General features: G+C 44.9%; 1 protein-coding gene across 1 annotated transcript in view; it reads left to right on the forward strand.

Moving 5' to 3' along the window:
- Positions 1-19,980, forward strand: part of ACOT13 (acyl-CoA thioesterase 13) — a 32,759-nt gene that overhangs the window by 4,520 nt on the left and 8,259 nt on the right. The window contains exon 2 of the mRNA XM_073631162.1: positions 17,624-17,808. Coding sequence (XP_073487263.1) covers positions 17,624-17,808 — 185 coding nt within the window. The remainder of the gene's footprint in view (positions 1-17,623; positions 17,809-19,980) is intronic.

Below are 19,980 nucleotides of genomic sequence, written 5' to 3' on the forward strand. Positions count from 1 at the left end.
CACTGTAATATCCACATCTCCCCCACTGTAATATCCACATCTCCCCCACTGTAATATCCACATCTCCCCCACTGTAATATCCACATCTCCCCCACTGTAATATCCACATCTCCCCCACTGTAATATCCACAATCTCCCCCACTGTAATATCCACATATCCCCCCACTGTAATATCCACATCTCCTCCACTGTAATATCCACATCTCCACTGTAATATCCACAATCTTCCTCCACTGTAATATCCACAATCTCCTCCACTGTAATATCCACATATCCCCACATCTCCCTACATCTCCCCCACTAATATCCACATCTCCCCCCACTGTAATATCCACAATCTCCCCCCACTGTAATATCCACATATCCCCCCACTGTAATATCCACATATCCCCCCACTGTAATATCCACATATCCCCCCACTGTAATATCCACATCTCCTCCACTGTAATATCCACAATCTCCTCCACTGTAATATCCACATCTCCCCCACTGTAATATCCACATCTCCCTCACTGTAATATCCACATCTCCCCCACTGTAATATCCACATCTCCCCCACTGTAATATCCACATCTCCCCCACTGTAATATCCACATCTCCCCCACTGTAATATCCACAATCTCCCCCACTGTAATATCCACATATCCCCCCACTGTAATATCCACATCTCCTCCACTGTAATATCCACATCTCCACTGTAATATCCACAATCTTCCTCCACTGTAATATCCACAATCTCCTCCACTGTAATATCCACATATCCCCACATCTCCCTACATCTCCCCCACTAATATCCACATCTCCCCCCACTGTAATATCCACAATCTCCCCCCACTGTAATATCCACATATCCCCCCCCACTGTAATATCCACATCTCCTCCACTGTAACATCCACAATCTTCCTCCACTGTAATATCCACATCTCCCCCCACTGTATTATCCACATCTCCACTGTAACATCCACAATCTCCCCCACTGTAATATCCACATCTCCCCCCACTGTAATATCCACATCCCCCCCCACTGTAATATCCACATCTCCCCCCACTGTAATATCCACATCTCCCCCCACTGTAATATCCACATCTCCCCCCACTGTAATATCCACAATCTCCCCCCACTGTAATATCCACAATCCCCCCCCACTGTAATATCCACATCTCCCTACATCTCCCCCACTAATATCCACATCTCCCCCCACTGTAATATCCACATCTCCCCCACTGTAATATCCACATCTCCCTACATCTCCCCCACTAATATCCACATCTCCCCCCACTGTAATATCCACATCTCCCCCACTGTAATATCCACATCTCCCCCCACTGTAATATCCACAATCTCCCCCCACTGTAATATCCACATATCCCTACATCTCCCCCACTAATATCCACATCTCCCCCCACTGTAATATCCACAATCTCCCCCCACTGTAATATCCACATCTCCCCCCACTGTAATATCCACATCTCCCCCACTGTAATATCCACAATCTCCCCCCACTGTAATATCCACAATCTCCCCCCACTGTAATATCCACAATCTCCCCCCACTGTAATATCCACATCTCCTCCACTGTAACATCCACAATCTTCCTCCACTGTAATATCCACATCTCCCCCCACTGTAATATCCACATCTCCACTGTAACATCCACAATCTACCCCACTGTAATATCCACATCTCCCCCCACTGTAATATCCACATCTCCCCCCACTGTAATATCCACAATCTCCCCCCACTGTAATATCCACATCTCCCCCACTGTAATATCCACATCTCCCTACATCTCCCCCACTAATATCCACATCTCCCCCCACTGTAATATCCACAATCTCCCCCCACTGTAATATCCACATCTCCCCCACTGTAATATCCACATCTCCCCCACTGTAATATCCACATCTCCCCCACTGTAATATCCACATCTCCCCCACTGTAATATCCACATCTCCCCCCACTGTAATATCCACAATCTTCCTCCACTGTAATATCCACAATCTCCTCCACTGTAATATCCACAATCTCCCCCACTGTAATATCCACATATCCCCCCACTGTAATATCCACAATCTTCCTCCACTGTAATATCCACAATCTCCTCCACTGTAATATCCACATCTCCCCCCATTGTAATATCCAAATCTCCCCCCACTGTAATATCCACATCTCCCCCCACTGTAATATTCACATCTCCCCCACTGTAATATCCACATATCCCCACATCTCCCTACATCTCCCCCACTAATATCCACATCTCCCCTCACTGTAATATCCACAATCTCCCCCCACTGTAATATCCACAATCTCCCCCCACTGTAATATCCACATATCCCTACATCTCCCCACATCTCCCCCCACTGTAATATCCACAATCTCCCCCCACTGTAATATCCACATCTCCCCCACTGTAATATCCACAATCTCCCCCACTGTAATATCCACAATCTCCCCCACTGTAATATCCACAATCTCCCCCACTGTAATATCCACATATCCCCCCACTGTAATATCCACATCTCCTCCACTGTAATATCCACAATCTTCCTCCACTGTAATATCCACAATCTTCCCCCACTGTAATATCCACATCTCCCCCACTGTAATATCCACATCTCCCCCACTGTAATATCCACAATCTCCCCCACTGTAATATCCACAATCTCCCCCACTGTAATATCCACAATCTCCCCCACTGTAATATCCACATATCCCCCCACTGTAATATCCACATCTCCTCCACTGTAATATCCACATCTCCACTGTAATATCCACAATCTTCCTCCACTGTAATATCCACAATCTCCCCCACTGTAATATCCACATCTCCCCCACTGTAATATCCACATCTCCCCCACTGTAATATCCACAATCTCCCCCACTGTAATATCCACAATCTCCCCCACTGTAATATCCACAATCTCCCCCACTGTAATATCCACATATCCCCCCACTGTAATATCCACATCTCCACTGTAATAGCCACATCTCCCCCCACTGTAATATCCACATCTCCCCCCACTGTAATATCCACATCTCCCCCCACTGTAATATCCACATCTCCCCCCACTGTAATATCCACATCTCCCCCACTGTAATATCCACATATCCCCACATCTCCCTACATCTCCCCCACTAATATCCACATCTCCCCCCACTAATATCCACATCTCCCCCCACTAATATCCACATCTCCCCCCACTGTAATATCCACAATCTCCCCCCACTGTAATATCCACATATCCCCCCACTGTAATATCCACATCTCCTACACTGTAACATCCACAATCTTCCTCCACTGTAATATCCACATCTCCCCCACTGTAATATCCACATCTCCCCCACTGTAATATCCACATCTCCCCCCACTGTAATATCCACATCTCCCCCACTGTAATATCCACATCTCCCCCACTGTAATATCCACATCTCCCCCACTGTAATATCCACAATCTCCCCCACTGTAATATCCACATATCCCCCCACTGTAATATCCACAATCTCACCCCCACTGTAATATCCACAATCTCCCCCCACTGTAATATCCACATCTCCCCCACTGTAATATCCACATCTCCCCCACTGTAATATCCACATCTCCCCCCACTGTAATATCCACAATCTCCCCCACTGTAATATCCACATATCCCCCCACTGTAATATCCACAATCTTCCTCCACTGTAATATCCACAATCTCCTCCACTGTAATATCCACAATCTCCCCCACTGTAATATCCACATATCCCCCCACTGTAATATCCACAATCTTCCTCCACTGTAATATCCACAATCTCCTCCACTGTAATATCCACATCTCCCCCCATTGTAATATCCAAATCTCCCCCCACTGTAATATCCACATCTCCCCCCACTGTAATATTCACATCTCCCCCACTGTAATATCCACATATCCCCACATCTCCCTACATCTCCCCCACTAATATCCACATCTCCCCTCACTGTAATATCCACAATCTCCCCCCACTGTAATATCCACAATCTCCCCCCACTGTAATATCCACATATCCCTACATCTCCCCACATCTCCCCCCACTGTAATATCCACAATCTCCCCCCACTGTAATATCCACATCTCCCCCACTGTAATATCCACAATCTCCCCCACTGTAATATCCACAATCTCCCCCACTGTAATATCCACAATCTCCCCCACTGTAATATCCACATATCCCCCCACTGTAATATCCACATATCCCCCCACTGTAATATCCACATCTCCTCCACTGTAATATCCACAATCTTCCTCCACTGTAATATCCACAATCTTCCTCCACTGTAATATCCACAATCTCCTCCACTGTAATATCCACATCTCCCCCACTGTAATATCCACAATCTCCCCCACTGTAATATCCACAATCTCCCCCACTGTAATATCCACAATCTCCCCCACTGTAATATCCACATCTCCTCCACTGTAATATCCACATCTCCACTGTAATATCCACATCTCCACTGTAATATCCACAATCTTCCTCCACTGTAATATCCACAATCTCCTCCACTGTAATATCCACATCTCCCCCCACTATAATATCCACATCTCGCCCCACTGTAATATCCACATCTCCCCCACTGTAATATCCACATATCCCCACATCTCCCTACATCTCCCCCACTAATATCCACATCTCCCCCCACTAATATCCACATCTCCCCCCACTGTAATATCCACAATCTCCCCCCACTGTAATATCCACATATCCCCCCCACTGTAATATCCACATCTCCTCCACTGTAACATCCACAATCTTCCTCCACTGTAATATCCACATCTCCCCCACTGTAATATCCACATCTCCCCCCACTGTAATATCCACATCTCCTCCACTGTAATATCCACATCTCCACTGTAACATCCACAATCTCCCCCACTGTAATATCCACATCTCCCCCACTGTAATATCCACATCTCCACCCCACTGTAATATCCACATCTCCCCCCCACTGTAATATCCACATCTCCCCCCCACTGTAATATCCACATCTCCCCCCCACTGTAATATCCACATCTCCCCCCACTGTAATATCCACATCTCCCCCCACTGTAATATCCACATCTCCCCCATTGTAATATCCACAATCTCCCCCCACTGTAATATCCACAATCTCCCCCCACTGTAATATCCACATCTCCCCCACTGTAATATCCACATCTCCCTACATCTCCCCCACTAATATCCACATCTCCCCCCACTGTAATATCCACATCTCCCCCACTGTAATATCCACATCTCCCCCACTGTAATATCCACAATCTCCCCCACTGTAATATCCACATATCCCCCCACTGTAATATCCACATCTCCTCCACTGTAATATCCACAATCTTCCTCCACTGTAATATCCACAATCTCCCCCCACTGTAATATCCACATCTCCCCCCACTGTAATATCCTTATCTCCCCCCACTGTAATATCCACATCTCCCCCCACTGTAATATCCACATCTCCCCCCACTGTAATATCCACATCTCCCTCCACTGTAATATCCACATCTCCCCCCACTGTAATATCCACATATCCCTACATCTCCCCCACTAATATCCACATCTCCCCCCACTGTAATATCCACATCTCCCCCACTGTAATATCCACATCTCCCCCACTGTAATATCCACATCTCCCCCACTGTAATATCCACATCTCCCCCCACTGTAATATCCACATCTCCCCCCACTGTAATATCCACATCTCCCCCCACTGTAATATCCACATCTCCCCCCACTGTAATATCCACATCTCCCCCCACTGTAATATCCACATCTCCCCCACTGTAATATCCACATCTCCCCCCACTGTAATATCCACATCTCCCCCACTGTAATATCCACATCTCCCCCCACTGTAATATCCACATCTCCCCCCACTGTAATATCCACATCTCCCCCCACTGTAATATCCACATCTCCCCCACTGTAATATCCACAATCTCCCCCCACTGTAATATCCACATCTCCCCCACTGTAATATCCACATCTCCCTACATCTCCCCCACTAATATCCACATCTCCCCCCACTGTAATATCCACATCTCCCCCACTGTAATATCCACATCTCCCCCACTGTAATATCCACATCTCCCCCACTGTAATATCCACAATCTCCCCCCACTGTAATATCCACAATCTCCCCCCACTGTAATATCCACATCTCCCCCACTGTAATATCCACATCTCCCTACATCTCCCCCACTAATATCCACATCTCCCCCCACTGTAATATCCACATCTCCCCCACTGTAATATCCACATCTCCCCCACTGTAATATCCACAATCTCCCCCACTGTAATATCCAAATATCCCCCCACTGTAATATCCACAATCTCCCCCACTGTAATATCCACAATCTCCCCCCACTGTAATATCCACATCTCCCCCACTGTAATATCCACATCTCCCTACATCTCCCCCACTAATATCCACATCTCCCCCCACTGTAATATCCACATCTCCCCCACTGTAATATCCACATCTCCCCCACTGTAATATCCACATCTCCCCCACTGTAATATCCACAATCTCCCCCCACTGTAATATCCACAATCTCCCCCCACTGTAATATCCACATCTCCCCCACTGTAATATCCACATCTCCCTACATCTCCCCCACTAATATCCACATCTCCCCCCACTGTAATATCCACATCTCCCCCACTGTAATATCCACATCTCCCCCACTGTAATATCCACATCTCCCCCACTGTAATATCCACAATCTCCCCCACTGTAATATCCACATATCCCCCCACTGTAATATCCACAATCTCCCCCACTGTAATATCCACATCTCCCCCCACTGTAATATCCACATCTCCCCCCACTGTAATATCCACATCTCCCCCCACTGTAATATCCACATCTCCCCCCACTGTAATATCCACATCTCCCTCCACTGTAATATCCACATCTCCCCCCACTGTAATATCCACATATCCCTACATCTCCCCCACTAATATCCACATCTCCCCCCACTGTAATATCCACATCTCCCCCAACATCTCCCCCCACTGTAATATCCACATCTCCCCCCACTGTAATATCCACATCTCCCCCCACTGTAATATCCACATCTCCCCCCACTGTAATATCCACATTTCCCCCACTGTAATATCCACATCTCCCCCCACTGTAATATCCACATCTCCCCCCACTGTAATATCCACATCTCCCCCCACTGTAATATCCACATCTCCCTCCACTGTAATATCCACATCTCCCCCCACTGTAATATCCACATATCCCTACATCTCCCCCCACTGTAATATCCACATCTCCCCCCACTGTAATATCCACATCTCCCCCACTGTAATATCCACATCTCCCCCACTGTAATATCCACATCTCCCCCACTGTAATATCCACATCTCCCCCCACTGTAATATCCACATCTCCCCCCACTGTAATATCCACATCTCCCCCCACTGTAATATCCACATTTCCCCCACTGTAATATCCACATTTCCCCCACTGTAATATCCACATCTCCCCCCACTGTAATATCCACATCTCCCCCCACTGTAATATCCACATCTCCCCCCACTGTAATATCCACATCTCCCCCCCACTGTAATATCCACATCTCCCCCCACTGTAATATCCACATCTCCCCCCACTGTAATATCCACATCTCCCTCCACTGTAATATCCACATCTCCCCCCACTGTAATATCCACATATCCCTACATCTCCCCCACTAATATCCACATCTCCCCCCACTGTAATATCCACATCTCCCCCCACTGTAATATCCACATCTCCCCCACTGTAATATCCACATCTCCCCCACTGTAATATCCACATCTCCCCCCACTGTAATATCCACATCTCCCCCCACTGTAATATCCACATCTCCCCCCACTGTAATATCCACATCTCCCCCCACTGTAATATCCACATCTCCCCCCACTGTAATATCCACATCTCCCCCCACTGTAATATCCACATCTCCCCCCACTGTAATATCCACATTTCCCCCACTGTAATATCCACATCTCCCCCCACTGTAATATCCACATCTCCCCCCACTGTAATATCCACATATCCCCACATCTCCCTACATCTCCCCCACTAATATCCACATCTCCCCTACGATTGTCTGCTTGCTTGCAGTTGAGGCAGGTGATGATGACGTCAGCGCGGCGCTCACCCAGGCCGCCGCCGGGTGTACCAAGATGGCCGCCGCTCTGGAGCTAGGCCGAAGCCACGGCCTTTCCTAAGGCCGAGGCAGCGGAGCGCTCCGCGGATCGCGTGTGTGCCCATTCGAACAGGTTGAACCGTTCGCATCACAGATCGGTGACGATCCGTTGCACCCTTAGCTTTAAGTGTAGGGGACTCCCTGACATGCCACATTTGGGGGAGCGGGGTGTTTTTATGAGCACCCAGCTCCCACTTCCTCCCTGGCACCAGAAGGAAGATCATCTCTCCCCCCTCCCTGCAATCTTCTGGGACACGTCACAGGTCCCGGAAGATTGCCCGCCAAATCGCAGTGCATTCGCAGTGCTCGCCTGGCTGTGAAGCCACAGCCGGGCGCCCACGGTAACGATGCTGGCGGAGAGGAGCGGGGCTTGGTGTGCCCGTATCACTGGACCTTGGGACAGGTGAGTGTCTGATTATTAAAAGTCAGCAGCTACACTTTTTGTAGCTGCTGACTTTTAAATGGGTGGAACTCCGCTTTAAACTACAACTAGGACCGAAACAACTAAATGAATAATCGACAACTAATCGATTATGAAATTAATCGATTACTATTTTCATAATCGATTAATTGGCCAGTAACATAATGGAGTTAATAAAAGCTAAAATTAGCCCTTTATAGTACAAAAAGAGCAAATAATCTCTACTGTAAATATTACTTTCACTGTTGCACAGTAAAAAAACTAAGGGCTATTTTTTTTTATTTATTTTTTTTTAACCCCCATTATGTTACTAAATGTCTTAGGCCTGGTTCCCACCCATGTGTTTTTTGGTGCTTTTTGCAGAAATGCACTACAGTTCATTTAACGTTCACATCTATGCTTTTTTTAGCTGCTGTGTATTTGGAAAGGGTCAGGGACCTTTTTCATTTGGTTCAACATACTTCAATGGAGAAGCTGCAGAAAAGCATGTAATATTACAGTTCTGTTTGAAAATCTGCAAAACAGTCTAGAACTTTTTTTTTCTTTAAAAAAAAAAAATTGATCTGATGATATTTACCAGATTCAACCTCTAATAGTATATAGAGTATATCTCTTCTGTCATTTATTCTCAGAGTGGATTAAAGATTTTACTCCCTAACCATATAGTTGGTTATTTATATTTACCCCTGCGTATAGAGATATTTAGGAATAAATTGCCTTTTTTTAAATTATACACCACACTTTTTTTTTTTTTTAAGGGTTATTAATCGAAACAATAATCGGCCAACTAATCGATTATGAAAATAATCGTTAGTTGCAGCCCTAAGTACAACTAAAGGCAAAACTGTTTCTTTATCTTTTGCTAGAGTACAAAGGGATTAGAACACCTGTCAGGTTTTTATTGCTGTCTGTGTCCCCAGTAGGCAGATTCACCATTTTATATTTGTCCTGTTTACCATTCTCATCGAAAGTATAAGAAAATCTTAAATGTTGGGTTGTACCCGGAAAAGTAATGGAGGGGAAATCTTCCAATGGGGACATTAGTTCTGGTGACCTGGGGGTTGCCAAGGAATTTCCTTGATTTGCAGGGATTTCCTCTCATTTCCTATTTGGCTATGGGACAGGAAGTGAAGGTGAATCCACCCCAATGAGACACAGATGACAAAAAAAAAAAAAATCTGACAGGTGTTCTAACCCTCCCTTGGGCTTGGTTCACACCTATGCGTTTTTTTATTGCTTTTTGCAGAAACACACTACAGTCCATTTAACATGGTTTCCTATGGGACACGTTCACATGCTTTTTTTTTTTTCAGCCGCTGCGTTTTTAGAAAGGGTCGGGGACTTTTTTAAATGCAAAATTGTGCATTTTTAGTTCAATAGACAATGGAAAAGCTGCAAAAAAAAAATGTGAATTGCATCGAAAAACACATCAAAAACACGTGGGCAAAAATGCAAAACACACCGCCAAAAGCACGCCAGAAATGGATCAAAAGCAAACTACGTAGATGTTAACCAGGCCTTACTCTATCCAAAAAGGGGGAAGCAAAAGCGTTGGAAGATTATATCACAGCATTTTACAGAATGTATACAACACAAAGGACGCACATTTGCTAAAATACGCTAGTATTTGGAGAGGAAAAGGTGATGTAGTTGCTTAGACTTAAAAGCACACATCCATGAAAATAGGTTTGTTAACTAAAAAGTAGATCTTTTTATACAATATATACTTCCATAAGAAAAATATCCCAGAGTACCCTCTAGCATAAAAAACATGTGAAACGGTCACCAGTTTATATTAACTATAAGTTAATATTCAGTAATGAATAATGTGATTTAGTTAGTCTACATTCAGATGGCTGAATATCTGCATCTAGTTTGCTGCATTTGGCAGGGACTTTGGCCTCTGGATGAAGCAAAACTCAACTGCTCTTGTTGCAAACAAACTGGCTGATTACCGGTAGCTAAAACTCAGCAGAAAGACCAAGAATTGGAGGATCTGTTTGCATGTAATCGTTTAGATGAGCGGTTATATACCAGCAGCAGCCTGCCATACAAAGTACAAATCTGTCTGCTGCTGCTTTGTGGACAATGTGTGAAAGCAGCGTTTATGCCAACAAGAATCTACTGATTTTTACCGGTATCCATCCATGGCTGCAGATATTTAGCCATCTGAATTTAAAGTGGTTGTAAACCTCAGATATGAAATCTGAACAAAGCATATTCCCCTATACTATAGCAATGGTCTCCAAACTGCAGCCCTTTGCTTGTCTTTATCTGGCCCTTGAGGCATAAATACTTCCACTGACACCAACAACAAAAGAAAAAAAAAATCCTTCCACTAACACCAATGAAGGGGCATAATTCTTTCCACTGACAGCAAAAATGGGACACTATTCCTCCCAACAACACCAACTATTTCTCCTCTTATTACCAAAGATCTGGCATTGTTTACCCTGACTGGGCACAGTCAGGCCCCCCTAAAGTCTGAAGGACAGTAAACTGGACCTTTCTTTAGAAAGTTTGGAGATCCCTGCACTATAGTGTGTACTTGTCTCAATCCAGAGCACTTAGTGTCATTTCTGTCTGCTGCTTCCTTCCTCTGCTATCAGCATGAATCACTTCTGACAAGTTTTACTGACACCAAGAGAAGAAAGGTGACAGGGGAGGGACATCCAGCTGATTGACAGCCTCAGCTCTGTTCCTGTGTGAAGGGGGTGTGTCTTCCCTCCAATCAGCTCTCAGAACTCTCCTCACTGAGCTCTGCAGAGTGTAACTTAAGTTCTCCGTCCCCTTTTTTCCTGACAGCTCAAACGAGCCTCTAAATCTTGCAATTTGAACAGATGAAGAGAAGACTTCAGATAGGCAGCTACAACTTATGTAGAAGGATTTGTTTCATCTCTGTATCACCTGAGGCCAGTCACTTCACTGGGTATATGAAAAGGTTTACAACCACTTTAATCTTAGTTTCTTCATTAACCACTTGCCGACTGGCTCATGCCGATATACGTCGGCAGAATGGCTGCGCAACACAACCTTTGGGTACGTTGTACCCTCTGAGAGCCGCCGGAGGCGTGCGCCAATGCGCATGGTGGCGGGCGCGATCACCACCAGCGTTCGTTGGCATGAGAGCCAGCACGGGGATTTGTGTGTGTAAACACACAAATCCCTGTTCTGTCAGGGGAGATGAGACATATCGTTTGTCCCTAGTAAGTAGGAACAGCAATATGTCTCCTTCCCCAGTCAGTCCTATCCCCTTACAGTTAGAAACACTAACTAGGAAACACATTTAACCCCTTGATCGCCCCCTAGTGTTAACCCCTTCCCTACCAGTGACATTTACACAGTAATCAGTGAGTTTTTATAGCACTGATCGCTGTATAAATGTCAATGGTCCCAAAAATGTGTCAAAAGTGTCCGATCTGTCCACCGCAATGTTGCAGATCACCGGCATTACTAGTAAAAAAAATTAATAATAAAAATGCCATAAATCTTCCCCATAGTTTGTGGATGCTATAACTTTTGTGCAAACCAACCAATATACGCTTATTGCAATTTTTTTTTTTTTTTACCAAAAATATGTAGAAAAATGCATATCGGCCTAAACTGAAGAAGAAATTTGTTTTTTAAAAACATTTTTAGGGATATTTATTATAGCGAAAGGTAAAAAATATTGTTTTTTTTTTTTAATTGTTGCTCTTTTTTTTAGTTTATAGCGCAAAAAATAAAAACCACAGAGGTGATCAAATACCACCAAAAGAAAGCTCTATTTGTGGGGGGAAAAAGGGACGCAAATTTTGTTTGGGTACAGCGTCGCATGACCGCGCAATTGTCAGTTAAAGTGACGCAGTCAAAGTGAAAGTGATGCAGTCATTGTAAAAAGTGCTCTGGTCATAAAGGGGGTAAAATCTTCCGGGGCTGAAGCGGCTAAAGGATGATTTCTCAACTTCAGTCACTATTTACGGCTTGTAATTACATGGCACTGCTCCCTCAGAGCTCTTCCTCCAATAGCTCCTTTCCAGGGCAGTTTAATACCAACAGGCTACAATGAACTTTTTTCACCAATCAGTATATCAAAGTAGGTATATAGAATTATTCTTTGCTCGACCATGGTTTCCGCTCACACTACCATATTCAGCTCTGGAAAAAGACTTGAAAGCCAAAGTATGGACAGGGAAAGAATGGATTCTGGTAAAGAATATGCCTAGAGGGAGAGCTTGCTGTTTCCTAGAAGCAGTAGAGTGATTTTTCTTTATATTTCAAATGTATGCGTGTGAACCTTGGTCCGACCAGAAGTCAGAGGATTGGTACCTTCCCATGTATGGTAACTGCATCTGAGAAGAATGCCCTTAGCACTAAAACATGAGTTCATGCACCACATGGATGTAATTAATCCTTGGGGGTGCATGCACTTTTTTTTGTGCATTTGGGAGCCCATTCAAATGAATGGGCTACCTTAAAGAATAAGTTCACCTTTGTTACCATGTTACATCCATATTTAGGGTGTAACATGTACCAATTTCAGCATTCCCCCCCCCCCCCCCGATCCTCCCCTTCCCTTGTGACAGTGGGTCAAGGATCTTCTCCCCGCATCTGCTGTCACAATTCAAAAAGAGCATGGCCATGTGAGGCTCCGCCCACACAGCCACATCTTTTATTTACAGAGTTCTGTGAATGAATGAACTACAAGTACCGTCATCCATTGCAGCTGACGGCTTGTAGTTCTCAAAACTACCAGGGTGCTGATGAGTGCTTTTGTAGTTCATTGATCTTCCTGTCATTCCCGTATCGGACAGCTACACTGGCAGTCTGCAGGAGCCTGGCATTGGACCCACGATCTGCTGATCACGGGTGCAATGCTTTACAGGCTCAAATAATACAACATACCTGTTTTATCAATGCATATACACAGTGATTCCCCCAAATGCACTGCAGTACACCTAAGTAGGTTAAAGTAGAACTATGGGCAAAACTCTTTTTTTAATTTTGGATAGGGTTAGGGGGAGTTATAACCCCTGTCAGATTTTTTTGCCATCTGTGTTCCATTGCAGATTTCCTTTCACTTCCTGTCCCATAGCCAAACAGGAAGTAAGAGGAAATCCCTGCAAATTTAGGGAATCTTTTGGGGACCCCCAAGTCACCAGAACTACTGTCCCCATCGGAAGATTTCCCCTCTATTACTTTTCTGGGGACAACCCAAAATTTGGGATTTTCTTTTACTTTCACTTTCAATGATAATGGTAAATGGGACAAATAGGGGGCAACAGACTGCAATAAAAACTGACAAACATTGTAATCCATCTCCACTCTATCCAAAACAAAAAAAAACCTTTGCCTTAAATTATGCCTTAACCTATTTCCTGTTCAGGTGGGAGCTTGTCAGGGCCTGTTCACACTTGTCTACAGCCCAAACTGCGACCATAGAGCAGTGCAGCAGGGGGTAGTGTGATGTGTGTTTTATCGCCTCACACAGCTCTTTTTTCTTTTTTTTTTTATTTGAAGTATACAATTTGACACTTCATTGATATCACTTATACTGTACACTGGCATAATGGCGAAAACAGACTCCATATTGTCTCCACTGAGCCCAGAGGGAGTCCAGCTGGTCTCTTGGAAGGGAAAACAAAAGCTCCACCCACGGTTCTGTCCCCAACCCACAGGTGTCCTCTGTAAGGTGCTGTGGATGAGACACCTTGAGAATGATTGCCCCTGTTCTATCAAGAAATGCCCTTCATCAAAAAAAACCTCTGATGTGTCTGCGCATGCGCAGTACGCACCGTCACTCCAGCTGATATGTTGATCAGCTGGCGTGTCGTCAGCACGGCGCATGTGCAGATCGTCGGAGGCAGTATCCGACGATCTGCTACGTGCCGAGGGAGAATGTAATTGTCAGATTCTGCCTCACTATTGTGCGGCAGGTTGTGGGTGTGTTGGAGGGCAGGTTTTGTGTGTGTTTAAACCCACCCTTAGACACAGCCAACTCATGCCCAAAACATGTCCCGCAACATCGACGCAGAATCTGACAATTTCATTCTATCTCGTCGCTTAGCAGATCATCAGATACTGCTTCAGTCGATCTGCGCATGCGCCGTATTGACGTCACGCCAGCTGATTAACATATCAGCTGGAGTGGCGTTGCGTACTGAGCATGCGCAGACCCATCAAAGGCATTTTTCAACGGAGGGCATTTCTCGTTAGAACACCCCTCCTAATAGCAGGCTCCCGCCACAAGGAACTGACCTGTATAGTAGTCATGCTGTCCATGGTGTGGGGTCCTTACAATATTATGTAAACGCTGGTGCCACCACTGCTCAGGGCCAACATGTAAATATCAACAAAGTGTAGCCAGCTGTGGTGCTGCCGCTGATTAAACACTACAGTATTGGTGTTTACAAGTTAGCCTTGAATGAGTCATGTATGCAGCAGAGGCGCATGCTCAGAATGACCTTTGATCATTAAGAATTGGCAAGGGTTATTCTACGCATGCTTCTCAGCCACATAAATTACTCCTTTAGGGCTGACATGTGAACATCAGTGGCCCTGTGAATGAACTAAAAAAAACAGTGTGTTACAGATAGGTCCCTGCCCTTCTCATCATATATCAAAATTATCTTGGATGCTGTCATACAGCGATCTCATTGCAGTGGCTCACCCAGGGCTGGAAAGTACTGGTTTTACAAAATTCACTGCTATGGCTCCTTTGTAAAAAATGATGTATGCACAGCTGATCACCATAGAGAATATTGGCTTTCTTCTCTCTGCCAGGGGCAGCCAGTCATCTGCTTGCACACACATACTAACCTATGACACAGTGCGCTTCACACTCTGCCAGGTCTGTGTTTTAGGATCAGTAGCTGCGGAAGCCAGGGGCTGCTAACAGGTGGCATGGGGGTATAACTGTTTAAAGTCAGGCTGATGTTTAGTTCCACTTAATATAGCAAACCGTAATCTTTTTCAATAAAGCCGAATTCCAGGTATGGCTATTGTTGCACTGGATCAGTTTGGACCAAAGTAGCTATTGTAAAGTTTGGGGTTGTAAAGCTCAAGTGTAGCGCCCGCTAGCATGTACAATTCATGCCAGAAATGATCATTTAAGGGCTTGTTGGCCCCCTTTTATTTAAGAAAGTTAAAACAAAATTCCAGAAAACAAAATCAAAGAGTTTTCCTCGCAGGGGTTTCCACCATCAACACAAAGTATCATTAAATTGATGCTCCTGGTTTACACATGCAACACAATATTTATTCAGCCTCCTGGCTTACACATACAGCAGTTCTGCTCAGGCCCTCCACTTCAGACCCTCGCCTGTCTCCCACTGACCATTTCCTTGCCAACACTGTCCACGTAGATAGCAGCCCTCAGGCTAGGGTCTCTGGCTTCTCCAATGCACACATGCACTCCCTGGCTTCTCCCTTGTACACCTAGACTTCTTGGGAGGGTGGAGCCCGGAACAATGGCTATGTCACCATTACTAGCCCAGCACACACCTCACTAGTGTGCTGGTGGTTCCAAACACCTGGACCCAAGATTGGGGATTTCCTCCCACCCAGTTCTCTAAAAAATCTCCAGGCTCTAGGTCCCAAAGTGGATTTTTCTAAACAATGAGGAAACTGAAAAGCCAGTTTTCTCCCAATTATGTAAACCCCCTGGAGCCCCTCAACCTGCCTGGTTCAGAATTCTGGGTTAACATCACCCTGGTGGGGCATCACTCTGCCACACTATGCATGAGTCATACCTGGAAGATCCACAGGGAAGCTGGAAATCGATGTAGTAGGCATAACTTCTACAGTGATTGCCTCTGGCTTCCAGGTCCCAAGCCAAGTAGCTGCCCTGCTGCTTAGGGAACACAGGAGGTCACATGCTTGAGCCCAAATCAGAGAACACTTTTAATTTATTCAGGGAAAGAAAAGCATTCTCTGATTGGATGAAGTAGAGAAGCAGGGTGGTGACGTTACAATCTCCACTTTGTCCAATCTGAAAATGCTTTTCATTCTTTGAATAGTGCCTATGACGTGTGAGCAACCTTCTGCAGGGCAGTCGCGCAGCATGGGACCCAGAAGCTAGTGGCAGTTACAATGATATCCAGCTTCCACAGGGATTGACCAGGAAGGGCACATGCATAGTTACATCAGTCCAAGTTGGACCAATGAAAATAAACACAAATAGCCATAACTGAAATTCAGCTGTAAGCTAACATTTTGAAGAGCTTTATCTTTTAGCTACTAATTTACATTGTTTTAATAAGCTGTGCTGATCTGTGACAATGGTTTCTATAGTGCTTTGGTCATACTCCTATTTTTCCATACTTTTTTGTGAGTGCCGGTCTTGGCTACCTGTTAGCTGATACAGCAATGACAAAATAGAAAAGTTAAGAGGATGTTGGGGACGTGCTGGGACCCTCCCATTAGGGGCACATGGGCGCAGGCCCCCTGATCTACGTGCAGGGCGCCGGTGCATGGATTCCAATGGGGGGGTTTTGAAGCACGTGATTAGAGCCTGAGGCTCTAATAGGCTTCAAAAAAGAGTGGGCTTGGGGTGCAAAGCACTGCACTTAGAGCCCAACCCAGTTATGTGACAATAGCGAATAAATATTCGCTATCGCCACACTGATCCTCCTTTGCGACCCGTCGCCCGATTGGTTGAACAGGCGATCCTATTGGACGCCGAGGAGGAGGAGGGAGGAGATGCACAGCGGAAGCCGCTGTGATGCAGAAGAGGAACAGAGGACAAAGGAGCTGCTGCCCGCAACCTAGATAGGGTAAGTGCCAGGCTTGATGACCGACCGGGGGGGGTTCCAGGTGACTCAACTAGCCGCCACTGTTGGGAAGAATGAAAGTCACTTTGACTCGCTAAATAGCACAGATAGAGAGTCAGCGTGGCATCCAAGCAATTTGTATTTTCAGAAGGTGTTGGTAATAAAAAGTATAAAGTGTTTCTTTTAAGCTAGCAAATGTACACATTTTTTGTAATTGTTTTACATTTTCCAGCTACAAATTGTATCTGCAAGTCCCGGAAAGCTGGTCTGTGAAATGAAAGTTGATGAGGATCACACAAACCGTGGTGGTACGTTACACGGAGGCCTGACTGCTACCTTGGTGGATATGGTTTCCACAGTTGCCCTGTTAAACACAGACCGAGGAGCTCCAGGTGTTAGTGTGGACATGAATATTACGTATGTATGCATTTTTGTATTTTTTTTTAATACTTTTAGGTTTTTATATTCTATATTTTAAAAATTTGCCAATTTGTTGGAGTATATTACCAGGAAGAAAACTGCTCCTGCATTAAATTTATCTGGAATTTAGGTTTAGCCAGTAGTAAAGAGTTAAGAATCATTTTGCATTCGGGAATTTATAACTTTTCCACTGTGGATGTTATCACAGTGAGTCTAATACCTGCACAACAAGAGTTCAAGATGCTAACATCCCTTAAAGGAGCCCCAATCCTCTTCTCTGGCCCCCTGCTGGTGCTTCTGCCCCCCCTTGCTGAGTGCCCCCATAGTGAGCCTTTTGCTATGGGTCTATTGTGCGGGGTTAATCATGAGCCGCAGTCTGTGTGACCTTTAATCACTCTCTGTGATTGACAGCAGCAGGAGCCAATGGCTCAAGCTGCTGCCACTGAGCTAGTGAGGAAAGAGAGCAGAGATGTTGCTTTCATGCACAGCGCCGAATATAAAAATTTTAATAAAATCTGTGGTCTGATGCCCCCGGTGGTGCACCTCCATGCCCTGGGACTTTATATGAGATGCAAAACACACAGCCACTAAATAAATAGTATTCATGATTGACAATTTATTTGATAGATGAATACAAGTCTCATTCCATTACATAGAACACAGATAAAATAATAGCAATCTGATTTGTAGTGGTTCCAGAACAATACATTTTTATACGTGATAAAATATTCCAAGAATCAATACATAATTCAATAGAAAAATGCATCCTAAAACTCGACGCGTTTCATGAATCTGTTCTCTTCCTAAGGAATAGATGCACATGTAAATATCTGTCAGATCACTTTACAGTTACTGTATTTATTGGCGTATAACACGCACTTTTTCACCCTGAAAAATTGGATGCAAATAGCGCGTGCGTGTTATACGCCGATACTTCAATTTTACCTTCCTCGGAGGGGACAGGGAGAGGGGGCGGGACGAGCGCCGTCAGATTACATACATTGAGAATCTCCTGTCTACTTGGCGACCTCTGTAATAGGAAGTCCCGTCTCCTGGGCCACCATTGGACCACTGTTCTATCATAGGAGATTCTCACTGTATGTAATCTGTCGGTGCTCGTCCCGCCCCCCTCCCTGTCCCCTCTAGGCTGCAGATGAGCATCGATCAGGCTGCACTTATGGCAATGGTGAGGCTGCTGCACTGATGGCAATGGTGAGGCTGCTGCACTGATGGCAATGGTGAGGCTGCTGCACTGATGGCAATGGTGAGGCTGCTGCACTGATGGCAATGGTGAGGCTGCTGCATTGATGGCAATGGTGAGGCTGCTGCATTGATGGCAATGGTGAGGCTGCTGCATTGATGGCAATGGTGAGGCTGCACTGATGTGGACTGATGAGGCTGCATTGATGGCACTTGTGAGGCTGCAGATGGGCACTGACCCTTATTTTGCTTCAAAGTTCCACCTTATTTAAAATTTAAGTTTTTTTTCCTGAAACTTCCCTCTTAAAGTTAATGTGTGTGTTATACGCCTGTGAGTGTTATACGCCGATAAATACGGTATTTATTTAGCAATAAAGATTGCTACATAAACACACAAGGTTAACCTGGATAAGGGTGCATGGTATTCCTCAGAAACCAATATTATTTCTGAAATACTGATCAACCAGGAAACTCCATCCTGTTTGCTGCTTCCTTTTCTTTTTTTTTTTTTTTTTTTCTTATGGTGCATCTAGACAAGTAAAAACACTCAAAAATGTGATGTTTCTTGATCTGACCATTATTTAGCAATTGTCACCTTGAAAGGTACACTCACCACATTTTAGCATAAACTGGTATTAATGCATGTTAGTACAGGTACAAAGAACGTGATTTGCTCTTATATGCATTTAGTGATATTATTAGTTAAACTTGGACCTTAATCCAACCTCCTGTGGTGGTTCTCTATTAGTCTGTTTTGAAGCCCATGATAATGATGTACCAGTAGATACCTGTGGGTGAGGATGGGGCTAAGTGGCAACTATAAACTTGATATCTGCATGTCTCAAATCTAAGGATTTCAGGGTGCTGTTGAAGATATATGCAGGCACCACTGGGTGCACATCACATGCTAATGCCAGCTTACAGCAGATGTAGTGAGTACAGATTCACTTTAAAGGTAACTTTTGGGCT

The sequence above is a fragment of the Aquarana catesbeiana genome, linkage group LG05, assembly GCF_042186555.1.
Source record: "Aquarana catesbeiana isolate 2022-GZ linkage group LG05, ASM4218655v1, whole genome shotgun sequence".
NCBI classification, from domain to species: domain Eukaryota; kingdom Metazoa; phylum Chordata; class Amphibia; order Anura; family Ranidae; genus Aquarana; species Aquarana catesbeiana.